At 39.2% G+C, this 23,226-nt stretch overlaps 1 protein-coding gene across 5 annotated transcripts in view; it reads right to left on the bottom strand.

Annotated features, from left to right (window-relative positions):
* Ncoa1 (nuclear receptor coactivator 1) overlaps nucleotides 1-23,226 on the bottom strand; it is a 206,445-nt gene that overhangs the window by 31,119 nt on the left and 152,100 nt on the right. For all 5 annotated transcript variants that reach the window (XM_042696731.1, XM_042696727.1, XM_042696729.1 and 2 more), the window contains 3 exons: nucleotides 19,029-19,176; nucleotides 16,446-17,769; nucleotides 10,236-10,416 (listed from right to left, as the gene is read on the bottom strand). In XM_042696731.1, the coding sequence (XP_042552665.1) occupies nucleotides 10,236-10,416; nucleotides 16,446-17,769; nucleotides 19,029-19,176 (1,653 nt within the window). The remainder of the gene's footprint in view (nucleotides 1-10,235; nucleotides 10,417-16,445; nucleotides 17,770-19,028; nucleotides 19,177-23,226) is intronic.

Genomic DNA, 23,226 nt, shown 5'->3' with positions numbered 1-23,226 from the left:
AAAAAGAAAAATGAAAGTGAGAAACAATTCCTGGACCAAAAAAAAAATCCACTGTTAAGTTATAGGAATGAAGAACCTTTTACTCTGCCACAAGCCATTTGGACATTATAATGTCATGACCGGCCAAACAACATTATTAATATGTCACATGATTCTTGGGCCAGGTCCACCCCTGCAAGAATCAAGGACTTTGTTAGAAATTATTGAAAGATTAGTATAATTTTATTTTATTTTATTTATTTATTTTTTTGGTCGTGGGGCTTGAACTTTGGGCCTGAGCGCTGTCCCTCAGCTCCTCAGCTCAAGGCAAGCACTCTACCACTTGAGCTACAGCGCCACTTCCAGTTTTCTGGTGGTTATTGGAGATAAGAGTTTTATGGACTTTCCTGCCTGGGCTGGCTTTGAACCGATATCCTCAGATCTCAGCCTCCGGAGTAGCTAGGATTACAGGCATGAGCCACCAGCGCCCGGCTTAGTATAATTTTTATGAACTGCTTTTTCAGTATATAGTACATTAATGAGACTATGTGGTAGTAGAGATAGGGTCGTCACCACAAATAACAGCTGCAAGCAAAAGATAGAATACACTGCATAAAAGGCAGGAATAAAAATGAAGGGGCATAGCAGTCTGAGGCAATAAGCAAATGGATGAGGTACCCGCTGCTAACCTGAGAAGAAAGCTGTATAATTATAGTATACTCACTCCTGGTTTTGATACTCAATTGAAAAAAAGAGGTTGGATATGGTTTGTAAAGTACATTTTAGAAATATTTTCTTTAGGATGTTTTTTGAAAGTTTCATAATGATCTCTAAACTATTTATACTAAGTGCATTATATAGATAACATAAATTCCAGAAATTTAGGGACTGATCAATGAATTAAGATATAAGCTCTTGATAATATACTGATACTGATTTTTAGAAACAATTTAATATACATCAGTAGAAAAAGTTCTGGGAGGCTCATATGATTTTTACAAACAATTTCATATATATATCAGCAGAAAAGTTCTGGGAGGCTCATGTCTTCTTGATATCTTACTATCAGTATCTTCTGATACTGTTAGGATTAGATTATTTTTCTTTTTTTTTTTAATTTTTTTTTTTTTGGGTCCGGTAGTGGGGCCTGAACTCTGGGCCTGGGCACTGTCCCTCAGCTCTTCAGCTCAAGGCTAGCGCTCTACCACTTGAGCCACAGCGCCACCTCCGGCTTTTTTTCTTTTTGCTATGTGGTGCTAAGGAATCGAACCCAGGGCCTCAGGCATGCAAGGCAAGCACTCTACCACTGAGCCATCTTCCCAGCCCTAGATTATTTTTCTTTTTAAAAGTTATTTGTAATTTCTAGAATGAATATGTATTAAGTGACTATTGTTAGAGGCTAAACTCTGTCCCTTCCCCAAGTTATATATGGATGCCCTAATCTCCAATACTAATTTAATGAGGTAATGAATTTAGAATAGGTCATTACTATAAGCTCTAATCTAATGTAATTAGTGTCTTTATAGGAAGAGAAGATTAGGATACAATGCAGAAAGCAAGTGGCCATCTCCAAGACAAGAAGATGCTCTAGAGGAAACTGCCCTAGCTGACACTTTGATATTGGACTCTGTGCCTTCCAAGACAGTGACGATAAGCATCTTGTGTCTAAGCCTCCTAATTTGTGGTGTTTTGTGACAACAGCCTTAACTAATAAATACAATTTTTTTAAAAGGCAAGTACTCTAGGCAAGCACTCCATCATTAAGCTACACTCTATTCCAGGCCTTGGAATTTTTTTTGGGGGGTCCGTCATGGGCCTGAACTCTGGGCCTAGGCACTGTCCCTCAGCTCTTCAGCTCAAGGCTAGCGCTCTACCACTTGAGCCACAGCAACACTTCCGGCTTTTCTGCTTATGTAGTGCCGAGGAATTGAACCCAGGGCCTCATGCATGCAAGGCAAGCACTCTACCACTAAGTCACCTTCTCAGCCCCCAGGCCTTGGAATTTTAAGTGAAAGCTTACTTAGGTAGATGTCTTAGTCTAACAGAGAATATAATTTAAGGAAGTCTGAAAAATTATGAGAAACATGATGAGATCACTTGTAGGTGAAATATATTCAATAATTAGTATAAATAAAAATCAGAATCCATATGAACACAAACAGTTTTTCTTTTTTTGTGTGCTGGTCCTGAGGGTTGAACTCAGGACCTGGGTGCTGTCCCTGAGCTTTTGTGCTCAAGGCTAGCACTCTATGAGTTGAGCCACAATTCAATTTCTGGCTTTTTGGTAATTAATGAGACTAGATAAGAGGTTTTTTGTTTTGTTTTGTTTTTGCCAGTCCTGGGTTTTGAACTGGGCACTGTCCCTGAGCTTATTTTGCTCTAGGCTAGAACTCTACCACTTGAGCCACAGAGCTCCTTCTAGCCTTTCTGTTTATGTGGTACTGAGGAATTGAACCCAGGGCTTCATACATGCTAGGCAAGCACTCTAACCACTAAGCCACATAAGATATTATGAACTTTTCTTCCTGGGCTTGCTTTGAAATGTGATCTTCAGATCTTAGACTTCTGAGTAGATAGGATAACAGATATGAGCCACTGGAGCTCAGCCTCCTTTTTTTTTTCTTTTTTAATGTACTTTGGATTGAACTCAGTCAGCTTCTTACTTGCCAGGCTAAGACTACTTCTTGAGGCATGTTTCCATCCCCAACACACTCGCTTCTAAATACATTCAATTATAGCTTTCAATTAAACTGATCTCTACCATGATAAGTGATACACAAAGCAAATTCGGTGCCACTCTGAAAAACACAAAGCAGAGCTGGGAATGTGGCTTAGTGGTAGAGTGCTTGTTAGCTCAATGAGCTCCCTTCCCTAGCTTAGTACGCTCCTTCCCCTCTCCACAGCTTGGCATGCTCCCTTCCTAGGCAACACTGGGCCCATTTAGTAAAGGCAGTAAATAATCAGCCTCCAACCCCCTTTGCTTTGAGATAGCACTTCTCTGGGGTAGCTATCACCATATAAGGCAACAAGAGTCCCTTAGAGTGACCTTCAGGTCTGGGCAGCTGCAGGGCCTTTTATCTAGTCCACCATGATGAAGCCCCTGGCCCTCACATCCACACCAGGGTCTCCACCTTCTAGCCCTTTCTAGTCCATCTTAACCCTCCTAGGTTATATAGGTCACCTCAGACAATAGCTGGTGCTTCTTCTCACTTCTCCCTTGTGAGAAGGGGTCTTATTGACCCCTTTCCCAGCAATAAACCTTTTCTTTGTTCTCTGTACTCAGATGTCTGCGTGGTTTTCTGGCAAAGTCCAAACAATCTAACAGTGCTTGCCTAGCATGCATGAAGCCCTGGGTTCGATTCCTCAGTACCACATAAACAGAAAAAGCCAGAAGTGGCCCTATGGCTCAAGAGTGCTCGCACTGAGCAAAAAAAAGCTCATGGACAGTGCCCAGGTCGTGGGGCTCAGGACTGGCAAAAAAACAAAGACAAAAAACAAAAAACAAAAAAAAAAAAAACACAAAAAAACCCACAAAGCAGTCAAACTAAAATGATGATAATTAGAAAGCAGTCATTTAATTTCAGTTGTTTAAATCAGGAAGTTGGTTAAAGATTATTTAAAGCTGTCTCACTGCTGGGCTCCACATGTTAATCCCTCATCCCAATCTTTTCAAGAAAACAAACCTAAAAAAAGTTATTCTGGAGTCTAAGAACATTTATATTTCTCTCTACTGCCAATTACTAGTATTACAAGTTATAGTACAAAGTGTCCTATTTTAGTAATCTTGATATAAAAATATTAAGAGGCTAAATTGTATAAAATAGTCATGGAATTGCATGCGTGTAATCCCTGCTGAAGGAAGGAGGATGATCCAAAGTTTGAGGCCAGTTTAGGCTATAGCAAAAACTGTCTCAAAAAGTAAAAAAAAAAATTTTTCAAAATGAAGTAAGATTCACCTCTTTGTGCTCTTTGTGCCTTTTTGTGCTCAAGGCTAGCATTCTACCACTTGAGCCACAGCACCACTTGTGGCCTTTTCTGAGTAGTTTATTGGAAATGAGCTTCTTAAGGACTTTTCTGCCCAGGCTGGCTTTGAACAGTGATCCTCAGAGCTCAGCCTCCTGAATAGCTAGTATTACAGGTGTGAGCCACCAATACCGAGCTAAAAAGGTTTTTATTCTAAAAGCCACTTCAAACTTTTTGGACTTCCTTTAGAAACAGAAACTGCACAGCATTTACAATGTTTTATTTTAAAAAAATGATGCAGACAAATGACAATTACTCTATAAGTAAAAAACTGCCATAAATCAGTAAGATAAAAATCTAATAGCTTAAAAGATAGAGACTCTGAAGAGGTCACATAAAGTAATTGACAAATGATCTAATTCAGAATAAAAGAAATATAACTTAACCCTACATTGACAATATATCCAACAAAGCCCTAATATCCAAAATATACAAGGAGCTCAAAAAATTAACATCCCCCAAAATAAACCAATCAATGAATGGGCAAAGGAGCTAAAGAGAGTCTTCTCAGAAGATGAAAGAAAGGCAAATAGACACATGAGGAAATGCGCAACATCCCTGGCCATAAAGGAAATGCAAATCAAAACAACTTTGAGATTCCATCTTAGCCCAGTTAGATTGGCCAACATCAAGAATTAACAAATGCTGACCACGATTTGGGGAAAAAGGAACTCTACTGTACTGTTGGGGAATATAATCACGTTTGACAGCAGTCTGGAGATTCCTCAAAAACCTAAACATAGAACTTCCCTATGACCCAGCCATACCACTCTTGGTCATTTACCCAGAATATCACAAGCCAGGATATGGTAAAGATACTTGCACATCCATGTTCACTGCTGCACTATTCACAATAGCCAAGCTATGGAAACAGTCCAGTTGCCCTACAGTAAATTAGTGGGTCAAAAGAATGTGGTATATATACACAATGGAATTTTACTCATCCATCAGAAAGAATAAGATTATATGATTTGCAGGGAACAAATGATGTTAAGTGAGGTTAGCCAAGCTCAGAAAGACAAAAGGCACATGGTTTCTCTCATATATGTGGAAGTTAGATCTAAGATACAACTGGACCTGATAACCTATATGGGACTCTAGGCATTCAGACTGTCAGACTAAAGGAGGACACCCCCTAGGGGAGGAACGCAAAGATATAACTTCTCTGAACATTTAAAATACTACTTATTGAAACGAATTTCAGGAAATGAAAACATATTTTTATTGTTGCTGTTGATGGTGGGGTTATTTTGCATTTATTATTGGGGGGAGGGCACAGAAAGGAGAGGAGGAAGGGTGAACAAATGCAATTGTGCTACTCACTATATAGTATGTGGGAAATGAATTATGCAACTTGAGGACAGGGATGAGAGGGGAAACTAAGAGAAAATGACGGAAGGGGAGACATTGTCCAAGAAATGAATGCACTCATTACCTGACTAATAACAATAAAATTATTTTTACAACCTACATTAAGAAACTTGAAAAAAGCCTATCAGATTGACAAAGGTGAGAAGGTGAATAAATCAAAGAACTGAGCAGGATATAAAGAAATAAAAACATTAAGTAGTATAATTTCTGAGAAGGACCATTTAGCAATAATACCCATTTATCCATCCATCCATTCATATATCAATCCTTTGACTAGACTTTCTACTAAGAACTTTATGCCAGACAATTTCATATTTGGCAAATTATTAACAAAGATACTAAGCATTATTCAGCTGGTTAAGCAAATTCTGGTAAAGATATAAAAAAATACAAGATAGAAAATAAAGCTCTTTCTGTGCTTACATAGCATCCAAATGAAAAGGATTAAGATATACAACAGTAAATGTAGATAGTATGCTATTTGTATTTTAAAAAGGGGGAGAGGAGTCTATGTTACATAATTTTAGTGGTAAAACAAATAACACTGCTTGGGCTGGGAAGGTGGCTCAGTGGTAGAGCGCTTGCCTTGCATGCATGAGACCCTGGGTTCAATTCCTCAGCACCACATTAGCAAAAAGAAAAAAGCCAGAAGTGGCGCTGTGGCTCAAGTGGTAGAGCGCTAGCCTAAAGCTGAAGAGCTGAGGGACAGTGCCCAGGCCCAGAGTTCAGGCCCCATGACTAGACCCCCCAAAAAAACAAAACAAAACAAAACAGAACAAAAAAACAAGTAACACTGCTTCTAAGAGGAAGACATTTTTTTTATTACCTATCCTTTTTTTTGTGTGTTACACAGAATACACAAGTACGCGAATATCTTAATTACCAAAACAAAACAAAACCCCCTTACTATATATAACCTCTAAAACAAGGGACTTAAAATGGATTTATTTGATTTGATTTTTTTTTGGTCATGAGGGTTGAACTCTGGGCCTGGCCCCTATCCTTCAGCAATTGAGCCACAGTACCACTTCCGGTTTTCTGGTGGTTAATTGGAGATAAGAGTCTCACATGCTTTCCCAAGATCTGAGGATCTTGGGTCAGAGTGAGCCCAGATCTGAGGATCTAGGAGTAGCTAGGATTACAGGTGTGAACAACTGGCATCTGGCTGGATTTTTTTTTTTTTTTTTTTTGGGTCCGGTCATGGGGCCTGAACTCTGGGCCTGGGCGCTGTCCCTCAGCTCTTCAGCCCAAAGCTAGCACTCTACCACTTGAGCCACAGCGCCACTTCTGGCTTTTTTCTTTTTGCTTATGTGGTGCTGAGGAATCGAACCCAGGGCCTCAGGCATGCAAGACAAGCGCTCTACCACTGAGCCACCTTCCCAGCCCTGGCTGGATTATTTTTAAGAGCTAAAAGTGTTGTATATACAACCTCACACCCATAGTCCTTTTGTTTTCAAAAAATAATGTCTTAGGCTTATATATGCCCAGTCTGGCCTCAATCACAATCTGTTTACAGTTCATGCATAGCTGGGACAACAGATGTGTGCTACCAGGTCCAAGTTTTTATTAGTAGAGATGAGGTCTTGCCAACTTTTGTGCATAGGCTAGCCTCAACAGTGATCCTCCTGATCACAGCCCCCTGATGATTTAGGATTATAAGCATGAATGGCCATGCTGAAACTCAATTTTATAGGTACACAGCATTTTATTGTAATGGAATTAATGGCACATTCTCCCCTTTCCTCATTCACTGGCTAAACTCCCTGAGGCCTTCCTTCAGATTTCCATCATTGTTCTGGAATCTGTAAAAATAAATTTCTTCAGTTCTATGCAAAAATAAATAAATTAATAATAGTATTTCAATCAAAGAATGTTTATGTTCACAGAATATAGTAACAATAGTTTTAGGAGGCTAATCTTTAAATATTTTTTAAAATTCTTCAGTCTACAAATCATTTAAAAAAGTAAATCTCTACATAGATGGCCAAACTGACAGAAAGAGACAGAGAGAATTCCCCCTTTAATTCTCTAAACTTTAATTTTTGCATATGTAGGTGGACCTAAGGAAATATTCTGGTTCAATATGGCAGATTTAACGTCTGTATTTTTGTCTTTCTCCAAAAGTATCAGTGAAAAGGCTCAAAAGGAAAAGAAATAGGAAAACATCTACAGCTGAAACAAAGGCAACGTAAAACATGAACTTCTGAAACTGCTAGAGGAAGACTTAAGGAAAACACTTCAAGACAGGCTCAGGCAACAGTTTCTGAACTGGTCTCCAAAAACTCAGAAGATAATAGTGAAACTGACAAATGGGATTGCATCAAATTAAAAGCTGCACAGGAAAGAAAACCATTAACAGAGTGAAGAGACAGCCTACAGATGGGAGCAAATCTTTGCCAGCTATTCATCTGGAAGGGGTTTCAGGTCCAGAATAAAGAACTCAAAAAAAATTACACAGTAAAAGAACAAACAACACAATCAATTAGTGAATGAATGAACCTGACACTTCTCCAAAGTACAAATGGCCTCAAGCTGCTATCTTCCTAATCTCCTGCAACTGAGTAGCTGGGATTATAAACATAAGCTATTGTTCTAGGCTTGTACTATAATTTAAATTTGCATTTTTAACCCTTTCTTTTCTTCTTATTTTAAACTTGGTTCAAGGGCTTGAACTCAGTGCCTCACCTTCTGGCTCAGCTTGTTTGCAGCTAGCACTCCACAACTTTACCCATGCTTGAAGCCTGGCTTTATGCTTGTTAATTAGAAACAGAACCGTGACTTTCCTGTTGGCTGGCTCTGAATGGAGATTCTCTAGATCTCATCCTCTTGAGTAGCTAGGATTAAGGAGTGAGTTTAGCTTGCATTTCCTTGTTGATGAACAAGGAAATAACATTGATTGGTCATTTTTTATCTTTTTTCATGACTTGTCTTTTAAAATTCTTTGTGCACCAGGTGCTGGGTGCTCATACCTGTAATCCTAGCTAATTAGGAAGCTGAAATCTGAGGATCATGTTTCAATGCCCAGGCAGGAGAGGCTCAAAGCCAGCTGGGCAGGAAAGTCCCTGAGAGACCCTTACCTTCAATTAACCACCAAAAAACCAGAAGTGGAGCTGTGGTTCAAAGTGGTAGAGTGCTAGCCTTAAGTGAAAGAGCTCATGGACAGTACCTAGGCCCTGAGTTCAAGTCCCATGACTGACAAAAAATATCAACCAAGCAAAACCATTGCCCATTTGTTTAGAGTGGCCTGTTTCTATCAGATTTGTATTAGTTCACTGTTTTTGTTCTGTATTTTACATGGGTTTTTACAACTGTAAAGTGGCAGTATTCACCATTACAGATTAATACTGCAGAACAATATGATACTCACAAGTTCCCTTTGCTCCCACTATTCATCCTTCCCTTTGACAATCAGTGGACAACCACTGATCTTTTTCCTATATTGACAGTTTTGATTTTCCAGAAAAGAGTTGAAGTCATATAGTGTAGCCTTTTCAGACAAGCTTCTTGTCAGCAATGTCTTTTTGTGTCATGGCAGTTTCCAAGTGGCGCTGTGGCTCAAGTGGTAGAGCGCTAGCCTTGAGCTGAAGAGCTGAGGGACAGCACCCAGGCCCAGAGTTCAGGCCCCATGACCGGACCCCCCCCTTCCCCCCCCCCCCAAAAAAAAAGAGTCTCCTGGACTTTTCTGCCTGGGCTGGCTGGCTTTGAACCACAATCCTCAGATCTCAGCCTCCTGAGTAGCTAGGATTACAGGTGTGAGCTACCGGGCACCGGCTATCACTAATTCTTTCAATTTGGAAACTGATGGATTAAAAAAACTGACAGTCCTAGGTTCATAAGTATGAAGTATTCTATTATAATATTAGATGATCTCTTAAACAGAAGACTGCTATTTGGGTAAGAACAATAATGATATATTTTAACAAGTGGTCCCCTTAATAATATTCCACAGAGAACTTTTTCCCTAGAAAATATAATAGAAATTGTTATCCACATAGAAATGTACTCTTTACCTGACTTACATAACTGCAACCCTTTTATATATATCACCTTTATAATAACAATAAAAAATTAGAAAAAAAGAAAAACTTACTCTAAAAGGAACTCTATGACCAAAAAGTTTGAAAAATGCTAGCTTACAAAAATACAAACTAAATTTTTTTTTATGCCTGTCCTGGGACTTGAACTCTGGGTCTAGGTGCTTGCCCTGAGCTTCTTTGTTCATGGTTAGTGCTCTACCACTTGAGCTACAGGGCCACTTTTGCCTTTTTTTGAGGAGTTTACTGGAGATGAAAGTTTCACAGACTTTCCTGCCCAGGCTGGCCTCAAACTGCAATTCTCAAATCTCAGCCTCCTGAGGACTTGCAGGCATGAGCCACTGGTGTCTGGCACAAACTGATTTCTTTAATTCAGTGCCTTTCAAATCCTTTAAAAGTAATATAAAACTTTAATAGCAAAATGTACAGGAAGAAGCATTTGCCAGGTTATTTTAATACAGGATCTTTCTTTTTACAACTCCTAAAACTAATTGTCAAGGATATTTGGGAAATATAATCTGTCCTAATACTATATTTATTAATATATTTATAAATGTTTTATAATGGGACAATTATTAATATATTTATAAATGTTTTGTAATGGGACAATTTGGGTAAGAACATAAAACTGTTCTCCTCAACATTAATTTCAATTGAGTATTATACGTAAATGCATATATTTGACTAGAACTATATTTTTACAGTGGCAAAATAAAAAGATACTTCATTCACAATGAAAGATTTTGGCAATGATGGTGAGAGACCAAGTAAGTGCTAAGCCTCGGTATCACTAAGCATTTAAGGTAAAGTGTGGTCCCCAGCACATACTGTTTAGCCTGGACGTGGGCCTGACAGTGGTGGACTGAAGTGAAGCTGGCAGGATCTCTGACTTGATGTTGACATTGGAAGCTGCACCATCCATCCTGTCTGTTTCACACAAGGCTGGTAACTGTGCTGCCTTCTCCAGCGTGGGCAGCAACTGATCAAACTGGTCGAGTTCAGCCGTAAACTAAGAAGGGAAACCAAAGACAGTGGATATTTCACATACATTCCAGAAAGTAATTGAAGAAAGAATTTATTCCTTTAAACTTGATGACCCAAATAAAACCAAGAGAATGAAGACATAATTAAAATGATTGGATGTCTCTGAAATTACCTGATCTATTATTTCATCAAAAAATACTATAAGCTGATGCTTATAATAGTAACATAGTACAAGCTATAACATACAGACAGTATTTATTATTTCATGGCATAAAATTTGCATATAGAAAAAAAGCCTGGATTGAGCTGGGTGCTGGTAGCTCAGGCCTGTAATCCCAGCTACTCAGGAGGCTGAGATCTGAGGATCATGGTTCAAAGCCAGCCTGGGCAAGAAAGTCTGTGAAACTCTTATCTCCAATAAGCCACCAGAAAACTGAAGTGGCGATGTGGCTCAAGTGGTAGAGCATTTGCCTTGAGCTGAAGAGCTCAGGACAGCACCCAGGCCTAGAGTTCAAGCCCCACACACACACACACACACACACACACACACACGCACGCGCACACACGCGCGTGCGCCTGGCTTGGAAAGAAATGTTACAAGTACTATACTATGATGGCATTGAGTGATTGTTTTTCCTGTTTTCAAGTCTGAAAAGTGATTTAAGCAAATTTTACATTAATATACCTTTTTATAACTTAAAAATGCTATGAAACAGTTTAAAAATAGTAAGGCAGCTAGGTGTTCGTGGCTCACACCTGTAATCCTAGCTACTCAGGAAGATAAGATCTGAGGATTGTAGTTCAAAGCCAGCCCAGGCAGGAAAACTCATGAGACTCTTGTCACCAATTAACAACCAGAAAGCCAGAAGTGGCCCTGTGGCTCAAGTGGTAGAATGCTAGCCTTGAGTAAAAGAGGTCAGAGACAGTGCCCAGCCCCCGAGTTCAAGCCCCATGACCCCCTCCCAAAAAAAAGTCAGGTGTGGTGGCTCAAGTCTGTAATTCTGGCTATTGGAGAGGCAGAAATTGGAAGGTAGTCTGAGAAAGCCCAGGTCTCAACCAATAAAATTTAGGTTTAGTAGCATGCATGCACCTGTCATCCCAACATATGAAAGGCTTAAGTAAGGTACTTAAGTAATGGTACTTGAGGTCAGCTCTGGTATAGATGTGAGACCCTATTAGAAAGATAAGTAATAAAGCCCTTAGCTACTCAGATCTGATGACTGTGATTGGAAGCAAGCCCAGGCAGAAAAGCCCATGAGATTCTTATCTCCAAATAACCAACAAAAAGCCACAAGTGGAGGCTTGTCTCAAGTGACAGCGTGCTAGATAGAAACGTGAAGTGTAAACTCAAGGCTAAGAGTTTAAATCCCAGTACCAGCAACAACAATAAATACATCTGAAGTTATACACAAAAGAAAACTGGCCTTCATTTTACAATATTACTTTGAGACAATTAGTAAAATGTTTGTCTGGGTTTCAATTTTTTTTTTTTTTTTTTTGTCCATTTTGGGGCTTGAACTCTGGGCCTAGGCGCTGTCCCTCAGCTCTTCAGCTCAAAGCAAGCACTCTATCACTTGAGCCACAGCGCCACTTCTGGTTTTCTGGTGATTTATTAGAGACAAGGGTCTCATGGGCTTTCCTGTCTGGGCTGGCTTTAAACCATAACCCTCAGATCTCAACTTCCTGAGTAGCTAGAATTATGAGTTTGAGCCACTAGCATCTGGCAGAATTACATATATATTTTTGTTGTTGTTGTTGCCAGTCCTAAGGCTTGAACTCTGGACATGGGTGCTGTCCTCGAGCTTCTTTGTGCTTAAGGATAGCACTCTACTACTTAAGCCATAGCACCACATGTGGCTTTTTCTGAATAGTTTATTGGAGTAAGAGTCTCATAGACTTTTCTTCCTGGGCTGGCTTTGAACCATGATCCTCAGATCTCAGCATCCTGAGTAGCTAGGATTATAGGCATGGGCCGCTAGCAACCAGCAGAATTACATACATTCTTAAAAACATCTTCTTTCAAAATTACATTTCTACAGTTCAGACATATTATCATATATAGGAGTAATTTTTCACTTTCATTGCTGAATAATATCCCATTGCATGCCTATGTCATAATATAATTATCAAAAACTATATTATAGTTTTGAATTGTTTCTAGTTTTTGGATAACACAAGTAAAACTGCTATGAATGCTTTCATTTTTTTTTTGGCAGTACTGGTGTTTGAAGTCAGGGGCTTATGCTTGCCAAGCAAGAGTGCTACCACTTGTCCTTTTTACTTTAGTTATTGTTCTAATCGGGTTTTATGCTTTTTGTTCTGCTGTAGACTACAACCCTTACTTAAGACTCCTGTGCAGCCAGAATGACAAGCATGTGTCACCATACTCATTTTGTTGAAATGGGGGGGGGGGGGGGTGTTGCTAACTTCTTCCCCTAGTCTGTCCTCAAACTGTGATACTTCCAATCTCTCCCTCCCAAATAGATAGGATTACAGGCCTGGGCCACCATGCCTGGCCCCCCCCCCCCTTTTTTTTTTTTAAATTTAATTTAATTTTATTTGTGAACATACTGTACAGAGGGGTTACAATTACATTGCCTGGCCCTTAAGGGTAGTTTTGAACCTGCTTTTTTGCTACACATATATAAAAAAGTATTAACCATAAAAGAAAAGATTGACAAACGCAACTTTTTTTTTGAATGTGTGCTGAACCTGGGGCAGAACTTAGGACCTGGGTGCTGTTCCTCCACTTTTTTTGCAAAAGGCTAGCACTCTACCACTTAAGCCACAGCCCCATTTCTGGCTTTTTTGGATATAAAGAGTCTCACAGATTTTCCTACCTGGGCTAGCTTTGAGCCAATCCTCAGATCTCAGCCTCCTGAGTAGCTATGATTACAAACATGAGCATGTAAGCCAATCCTCAGATCTCAGCCTCCTGAGTAGCTATGATTACAAACATGAGCATGTAAGCCAATCCTCAGATCTCAGCCTCCTGAGTAGCTATGATTACAAACATGAGCATGTAAGCTACTGGCACCTGGCTTACAAATGTGTACTGTATCTTATAAGCATGCAATTCTACTCCCTGGTATAAACTTGCCAGAAATCCATGCATATGGGTGCTAAAATACATACCAGCACACCTGATGTACACAATGACCTTATTTTAAAAAGTTATTACAGTCCTTCCTTGCTATACCGTGGTTCACTTACTGCAGCTTCACTGTATCATTTTTTGTTTTGTTTTGTTTTTAAAGGCATAATTAGTGATCCCATACCTATCATGGGAGTTAAGTTCCAGAGACATCACTATAGGTGTAAATCCACAAAGTAGCAGTAAGTAAACCAAGATGTAGCAAGATGGCTATGTAACTCTGGGACTTTGTGGATTTCCATCTATTGCGGGGATCACTGGAATGTAACTCCTGTGATAGGTGAGGGATCACTGTACTTAAAAGAAGTTTTTTTTTGTTTGTTTTGTCAGTTGTGGGGCCTGAACTCTGGGCCTGGGCGCTGTTCCTCAGCTCTTCAGCTCAAGGTGAGTACTCCACCACTTGAGCCACAATGCCACTTCTGGTTTTCTGGTTGTTTATTGGAGATCAGAGTCTCACAGACTTTCCTGCCTGGGCTGATTTTGAACCATGATCCTAGGATCTCAGCTTCCTGAGTAGCTAGGATTACAGGAATGAGCCATGGGCACCAGGCTCAAAAGTTATTACTTTTAAAGTTTCTTTTGTTTTGGCCAGTCGTGGGGCGTGAACTCAGGGCCTGGGCACTTTCCCTGAGCATTTTTGCTCAAGGGTAGTGCTCTACCTTGAGTCACAGTGCCACTGCTGGCTTTGTGTATGTGGTTCTGAGGAATAGAACCCAGGGCTTTACGCATGTTAGGCAAGCACTCTACCATTAAGCCACATTCCCAGCCCTAAAGTTTCTTTTTAAAGAGTGGAGTTGGAACTAAGGGCCTCTTGCTTGCTCAGCTTGTTTGCTTGGCTCACTACCAGTTGAGCAAAGCATGTAACCTGGATTTCTGCTGGTTATTTTGGAGATGGAGTCTAATGGGATTTTCTGCTAGGGCTGTCTTTGATCCTGAGATCCCCAGATCTCAGCCTCCTGAGAAGCTACGATTACAGTTGTGAGCCATTGGATTCTAGCTTAATATACTTATTATTTGAAGCTGCTTTTCTGCTTAAGAATGATATTAATTTCATTGTGTCAAGAATGTGACACTGTTTATCTCTAAAGAGTATTCATATAACCTAACAGTCAAAATGAGTGTTACAACAGATTGTAAATTGAGACAAAACAAAGCCCTCTGAGAGCAGAGGGAAAAGAACTGCCTAATTAGGGTTATTTTGGTTTGCAAAGGATGGAAACTTCAGTAGGCACAGGGAGCAGAGCAAAGCAGATGTTCAGAGGGACATGGATTAGCTCATGAAGAGCAAGGATTTCTGTATGCCTAGAAGACAGATGCCAGAGGGAAAAGAGACTTTTGTGAGATGAGGATACAAAAAAAATCAAGCTGTTTCAAGAAGCTAAAAGACCTGGCACACACTCAGTGTGATCTTGCTTCAAACTGAGAGTTTTGTTGATAAACTGCATTGTAAATACAATGGCAACTATTTGAGAATGCCTCTGTTTTATCTCTAAATAGTGTGAAGGCTTCTAAAAGGGGAGGCTCATTTCCTATACTCCTTCAGAGTTCACAGCAGTCACTTAATAATTGAAACTGCCTGTTAATTTTCATACCAACTCCATTTCATCCTAAACATACACTTTCCTAATCTAGGACATTTTGTGAAAGGGTTTATTTTTTATTTACTACCGCTTCAAAGCTTGTTATATGAAAGTAATATTCTGCTACCCAGAATATTCATGTCCCTCTAATCTTTTATGGGTTGTTAGAATTACATGAGAACAAAAGCAGTCTCAGAGAGTGCTGCAACCAAGAAGCCCTGTTTAACTCCTCACATTTCTCTCACTTGGTTTATATCACAGGTTCTCAAACTTAGAGACACATCAGAGTTCACTGGAGAGTTTCTTTAAAATGCAGACTCCTCGGGCTGGGAAGGTGGCTCAGTGGTAGAGCGCTTGCCTTGCATGCATGAGGCCCTGGGTTCGATTCCTCAGCACCACATAAGCAAAAAGAAAAAAGCCGGAAGTGGCGCTGTGGCTCAAGTTGTAGAGCGCTAGCCTTGAGCTGAAGAGCTCAGGGACAGCGCCCAGGCCCAGAGTTCAGGCCCCACGACTGGACCCTCCCCCCGACAAAAAAATGCAGACTCCTCAGTTTTACTCTAGAGTTGGATAATTTCTTTTTTGTGTCAGTAATGAGGCGTGAACTCAGGTACTCTTACTTTCATTTTGCTTCTTTGCCCAAAGTTGGCCCACTATCACTTGAATAACACCTTTGTTTCTGACTTTTTACTGGTTAACTGGAGGTTACCAGTCTCATCAAGTCATAATCCTCAGATCTTATCCTCCTGTGTAGCTAGGATTACGGGTGTTAAACACCTGCTCCTTGCTAAGAGTTGGATCTAATATGTGGAATTAGGAGGAAGAAGTAGGGAAAGTATTTTTTTTTAATATCCTGATTTGGGCTGGGAAGGTGGCTCAGTGGTAGAGCACTTGCCTTGCATGCCTGAGGCCCTGGGTTCGATTCCTCAGTACCACATAAGCAAAAAGAAAAAAGCCGGAAGTGGTGCTGTGGCTCAAGTGGTGGAGCGCTAGCCTTGAGCTGAAGAGCTGAGGGACAGTGCCCAGGCCCAGAGTTCAGGCCCCACGACCGGACCAAAAAAAAAAAAATCCTGATTTTAAAGAAAGAAAAACGTACTTTTTAAAAACAATGTCTATATTAATATTGTAGTCCTCTAAAAGTCTAAGGAGATGAGGCTTTTCTATGATTTATAACCACTGATACTAACAGCTTAGAAGATGCTAAAAAGATAGGAAAAAAAATAAGCACGATCAAAATCTGGTCTCAGAATGAAGCACAATAAATGAGAAAGAAAAATAAATAAATAAGGAACAATCATTCTTGTGAAGCCAGGAATTACCCACCTGGCTCTGAGACTCCAGTTTAATTTCCTCAGGAGCAGGTTTGGTCATTGGGGTAGGGTTTGTGTTACAAGGATCCATCTGTTCTTTCTTCTCCACTTTCACCTTTACATCATCCAAACTCAGGTTTGGAGTTGATCTTAAATCTTTCTCATCTTTATCTAAAAGGTAGCGCAGGAGCTGATGGTCTTTTGATTCTTTTTTCTTTGAAGCATCCAGTTCTAGTTTTATACTGGAGTTCCCTTGGGCCTGTCCAGTTGCTGACGCAGAAGTAGATGAACTGTCCTTTTTATCAGGCTCAACAGACAAAGTGGTGATATCGGAAGGGCTACCCTCCTGTAAAAGCCGGTGTAGAATTTTGTGCCGTTCGGTCAGTGAGCTGTGAGAGGAGGGACAAGTACCTCCTGAAGAGTTAGCAGAAGCAGAGTTGGAAGCGCCTGTGCAGGACAGTACATCTTTGCAGCTTGTGTCTATATCAGCATGCCGCAACTGCTGCTCTGCAGTTGTTGTCAATAGCTGTACTAGTTTGTGGCTGGTCTGAGAGTATTTACTGTCTCCATCTGACAGTCTGTCATTGTTATGCAGAAGCCCAGAATCCAGAGGTTTGCCATCAGTAGTGCTGTTGTCAGATTGAATCATTTCATTTAAAATGGATGCAATCTCTTTGTTATCTTTGGACTCAGCTTTTGCTGGTTGTATATTTAATCTGCTAGGTGAATTCTGTGAGCTCATCTGCCTGAGGACTGGAGAGCTGGCAGAGAAGCCAACAGAGTTACTGGGTCCTTCATTTATACCCTGTAAAGATGTTACTGGGATGTTTGAATAAGATCGGTTGTTATTACTACAGGCACCACTTGTAATGCCAACTGGGGAGTTTAAGGTTGGAATATTTGGAGGAAATGAATTGTTTGGCATCCTGGCCCTTGTTGCCAAGCCAGAATTAACCTGCCTCCTTGGAGACATGAACTGTGCTAGGGAAATTCCTGTACCTTCCATAGGAGAACTGTTGAGATTTAAAGGGGGATTACTGTTCTGAGAACTGGCTTGTCCCTGGTTTAAGGCAACATTGGCTACAATCTGATTTCCAGGTGAACATCCAAAACTCCCTTGGCTGTTGCTAGAATTACTGTGACTGTTGTTGCTGTGAAGGTCTGAGCTCTGCTGACGGTTGACTCTGGTGGAGACCATGTTGCTGTTAGATGGTGGCAAGGTAGAGGAACGGGCCACACCATGAGCTGGAGAAATACTAGGATTGACTGAGGGGTTTACTCGGGGAATTGATATTCCAGAATTAGTGTCATCTTGAGGAGAAAGCCCGCTGTGTTCCCTGGGGGGGGGGGGGGGGGGGGGGGGGGAACATGGTTATTCAATCATCATCATGTTTCTATTAAGTATTTTATAATACTACTATAAGCAAGATCAACTTCACTAAATTGTAAGCTATTAAGGACAGAACTTCTGTATCACCTAAAGTTAAGAAAACAGGAGGCTGTTAGTACTACTGAGAAAAGTCGGCACCACTTCCAGGGGAAAAAGTCTTATGGACTCTTAAATATGATAATAATTACAGTAATATGAAAAATAAATCTTTGGTGTTTGAAAAAAATGCAATAGATGTACTTTCTAAGCTTACTACAAATAACTCATTTGTATTATTAATTATAACACTTTTGATTAAAGAAAAACTTCTGACATCTTTGTTGATAAAATTCTTATTCTCTGTTACAGCTTTTTTAAGTATTTAAACTCCAAAGAGGAAGACTGGGTAAGGAAAATACTGTGTCACTGATGTGAAAATTAAAAAGGGTGATATGCAGACATAGCAGATGTTTTGAAAGAGAAATCACAATATGAAAAAAAAAAACCTGCTAATTCCACTCACAGTAATAATTTCAACTAAAACTACAAAAAAACTCCAGAACATTGAATTCAGATTTTCACTGCATTCTTCATTCAAATTTGTAATTATGATAACAGATCTGTGACTGGCATTATCATGTTCCAATAAGCAAAAACATCAGATGAGAAGATGAAGTGAGGAGAAATGTCTTTGCTTTTAACGTTAAAAATTTAACAGTAAGATTTGGAATAAGTCATTTGATAAAAGAATAGATTAATATGTATATATCAACATAAAATTTGCCTAGTGAGAAAAAACTGTAAGCAATATTAAAAATTTTCAAGCTGATACTTTAATGATTTTTAGTTTCTTTTAGAAACTGTCAACTTGAACTAAGGAACCATAAAGTTTGACCAAAAGAAAACAAAGCACTTTAAAAAATAAATATAACAATCTTAAAAAATTCAGTAAGTTCTTATACAGAGAGTTGTAATTTTTAGGCATATTTCTGTTTTCACTCCCTAAAACATATTTTCAGCCTCTATCTTCCTTTATGAACAATAGAGCTATTTGGTGACAAAACTTTAAAACCTAATATGTATATATTAATTATATACTCATTACATACTACTGGTATGCCTACTTTAGAATTTCTGTTTTCTAGCCACCAAGAGCATAAAAATTTCCTCTAAGAAAAGATATGTGAACTGACTTATTTCATAGGAAGCTCTCCAAATAAGTAGTACCTGTCGATGATATGAATTCCCATGATGAAAGGTTGCATGTCTGGACTTTGAGGGTAGCAAAGTTTACACTTGGTGTGGGCGCTAAGCATTGTCCCATCATTCAATATGAATCTATAAGATGGGCTGGAGGCAGTGCCACGAGTCATCACTGTTTCAAACAAAAGAGAAACCTAGTTAAAATTCTGATGCTTGAACGCTGGGCAAAGGAGAGTTACCAGGCCTTACTTCTACTAAGAATCTCACTGACAGTAACCTCCCAACTGCTGGCTGCTCAGACTCAAAAGAAAGAATAGTTCAGACAAAGCAGATATCTGAGGGGGAAAATGATTCCAGTTAAACAGGATTTTAATTTAGTCCTACTTGAAAAGGTACCACCTCACACAGGTTAGGACCATAAAGAAACCTTTGTGCTTGCCCTACCATGGGACAGCTCTTCAAATTTAAAAATACCAGGAAATACTTGTCTTCTCTTTCAATGTTATCTTTAACAAGTTTTATTTTCCTTTGATGGATGCTTTTTAACTAATAGCTCTCCTGGATATAAGTCAAATACCATAAAATTCATTCTTTAAGTTTTGACTGGTTTACAGAACACCTTATTAAAATTTAAATTCCCACTTATGAAAGTGAATCATTAGGGTCTTATTTGGTAAATTTTCATATGTATATGTATGTATAGCTATACACTTTTTAATATCTGAAAATTTGAAGTTTACTAAGCAAATTAAGATGAAATCAATTAGTAATAAAAGGAACAAAAACTAGATTAAGGTAATCATTTGATAAATAACATAATTTACTTCTGTCTTACTAACAGCAGACAAAATTCTATCCACCGAGGAAACTGCTTAATTAAGTATATAAAAGCTACTCAAGACTAATAAAATATCACTGATGTTTTAGCAGTACAATAGAATTCTATTTTAAGAAAGATTCAATACAGATTTAGCTATATTAAGACAAAAAACCCATATTCAATGAAACACAAAAATTACTATCACAAAAGACTTATAAATAAATATGTAAAAATTATAATAAATGCAGCCCTGTTTTTTCAAAGACATTGCAGACAGGGCTTCAATTTTTTCCCCTTGATATTAAGCCCATACTGGAGATATTCCTGATACTAAAGTGTGTGGTTTACAGGTGTGTGTTTTCATGCTCATCTAAGTTGCCTTTTAAATGACATGTAAAAGAGACTTAAAATGATCAATTAACCAATAACTTCTAAAGCTAAATAGTACTTGAAATAAAGTATGCTTTATTTTATTGTCTTATGTATCTAGTATCAATTGATAAAAGCAGAATCTGTTATGAATCTATGCATAATAAATCTGTCTATACACCAAAATTAGGGTATAAAGCTAGTTGAAAAAACTAAGACTGAAGGCCAATTAATACATTCCTTACTAATGTGGCAATTTCACCTAAATCACTGATATATTTACTGGAGAGAATGTATGGAAAAATTGGATGACAGAGTCCTTAATGAACACTGATTTTTTTTTTTTGATGGAAGGATATACAAAAAAATTACATTAAGGTCTGGGAAGGTGGCTCAGTGGTAGAGCGCTTGCCTTGCATGCTCAAGGCCCTGGGTTCGATTCCTCAGCACCACATAAGCAAACAGAAAAAAGCTGGAAGTGGCGCTGTGGCTCAAGTGGTAGAGCGCTAGCCATGAGCTGAAGAGCTGAGGGATAGCGCCCAGGCCCAGAGTTCAGGCCCCACGACCGGACCCCAAAAAAAAAAAAAAAAAAATTACATTAAGTATTTCTACAGCAAGAATAAAGTGAAATTTTAAAATAAACTATTAACTATTAAACCCCAGCAAGGGCTGGAGAAGACAGGAAATATATCAGGTGTTATTTTACTTTTGCCATTTTATCCATTTCTATATCATGTTTATTTTCTCATTCTGCTGGAAAACACTGGCTCATCTACAGATCTCCACCGTTCAGTATAGTAACTAGCAGCCACACATATGCATTTAAAATTAAACAAATACACAGCTTATTTCTTTGGTCACACTAGCCACATTCTGCCTACTCAGTAAAGTGACAAGTGGCTATTACATTGGGCAGCATAGCTCTAAACAATCTAACTACCACTTTACATTTTCAACCTTACTAGTCACTACTTCCTAAAATTTCTTCCATATCTGTTTTATGTATTTATCATTGTTCATTAGGTAGTATTAAGTATAAGTGCTGATAATATGTTCCATTCTTAGTTTCTACTTTCTGCTGAATTCTGAACTATGCTTTGCAATAAAATCATCTTCCATTTGAATCTCAATCTTAGCATGGTACTCAAATTCTTTTTTTTTTTTTTGCCAATTGTGGGGACTGAACTCAGAGCTTGGGCACTGTCCCTCAGCTCTTCAGCTCAAGGCTAGTGCCCTACCACTTGAGCTACAGCACTACTTCCGGCTTTTTCTGCTTATGTAGTGCTGAGAAATCGAACCCAGGGCCTCATGCCTGCAAGGCAAGCACTCTACCACTGAGCCACCTTCCCAGCCCTCAAATTCTTACACCTTAGTTTATATTTTCATTCTTAGCGGATGAATACTTAATTTTCTATGAAGATTAATGAAGAGAACCAATGCTCATGATTGTAATCCTAGCTACTCAGGAAGCTGAAACCTGAGTTTGCAATTTGAAGCCAATCAGGGCAGGAAAGTCTGCGAGGCTCTTATCTCCAATTAATCACCAGAAAGTTTGAAGTGAAGCTGTGGACGAGTGGTAGAGTGCTAGCTTTGAGTGCAAAAGGTAAATGACAGACCCTGAGTTCAGGCCCTAGTACTAGTCAAAAAATAAAATAAAATAAAATATTAAGAGAAATTTCTTTATTGACAAGCCCTATAAAATAGCAATAAACAATTAGAAACTTAGGTTAATCTGGCAACCTTAAGATTATATAGATAAAATGGGCGCTGGTGGCTCAGACCTATAATCCTAGCTACTCAGGAGGCTGAGATCTGAGGATCATGGTTCAAAGCCAGCCGGGGCAGAAAAGTCCGTGAGACGCTGATCTCTAATAAACCTCTAGACAGAAGTGGTACTATGGCTCAAGAGGTAGAGCACTCGCCTTCAGCTGAAGAGCGAGGGGGCAGTACCCAGGACCAGAGTTCACGACCGACAAAAAATAAAAATAAAAATTATATAGATAATACAAATATCAAAAAATCTTTTGATTAGTTATGTTGCTTACAGATATTCAATACAATAAACTTTTTCAGGGACTTGCACATGCTCTATCACTGAGTAATCATTCTCTATGCCCTTAAAACTTTAATTAGAATCCTATAACACACTTAACTTGACTAAAATGCTGGTACTTAGTTGTTCAGATTAAGAGGCAGTAAGCACGAAGGCAGCAAGGATCAATAAAAAGTAAAATCTAGGAATTCGATTAGGTTAGTAAATTTAGGCCTAAACTAATTTACAAGTTTAAGACTTAATGCAAATTAACCTTAGCTCCACAAAGTTCACTGATCAGTAAAATGGATCAAGTAACAAAGGGAGATTTTTTTTTTTTTTTCGGTTGTGGGGCTTGAACCCTGAGCTGGGGCGCTGGCCCTCAGTTCTTCAGCTCAAGGCTAGCACTCTACCACTTGAGCCACAGCGCCACTTCCAGTTTTCTGGTGATTAATTGAGATAAGAGTCTCAGGGACTTTCCTGCCTAGCTGGCTCTGAACCTCCATCCTCAGATTTCAGCCTCCTGAGTACCTAGAATTACAGGTGTGAGCCACTGGAGCCCATCTGGAGATGTTATCTTGAAAGAAGCCTAATATAATATTAGGTTTTGAATGAATATTTCCTGAATAACCACCAGAGGAAAAATATAAACAAGGAGTTTCCAATATACACTCATAATGTATGTTTAATAAATACCTAAACAACATTTATATCAGTAGCTGTGATTGAGTATAACTATCACAGAGACTTTTAATTAAGAGATAAGTATTTACAGGGTTTTTTTTTTTTTTTTTTTGGGGGGGGGGTCCAGTCATGGGGCCTGAACTCTGGGCCTGGGCACTGTCCCTCAGCTCTTCAGTTCAAGGCTAGCGCTCTACCACTTGAGCCACAGCGCCACTTCTGGCTTTTTTCTTATGTGGTGCTGAGGAATCGAACCCAGGGCCTCAGGTATGCAAGGCAAGCTTTCTACCACTGAGCCACCTTCCCAGCCCCTTACAGGG

This window comes from Dipodomys spectabilis, unplaced genomic scaffold (assembly GCF_019054845.1).
Source record: "Dipodomys spectabilis isolate Male_0828 unplaced genomic scaffold, ASM1905484v1 ptg000210l, whole genome shotgun sequence".
Taxonomy (NCBI): Eukaryota; Metazoa; Chordata; class Mammalia; order Rodentia; family Heteromyidae; genus Dipodomys; species Dipodomys spectabilis.
The sequence above is the reverse complement of the archived record's forward strand: the minus strand, read 5'-3'. Positions and strand labels throughout refer to the sequence as shown.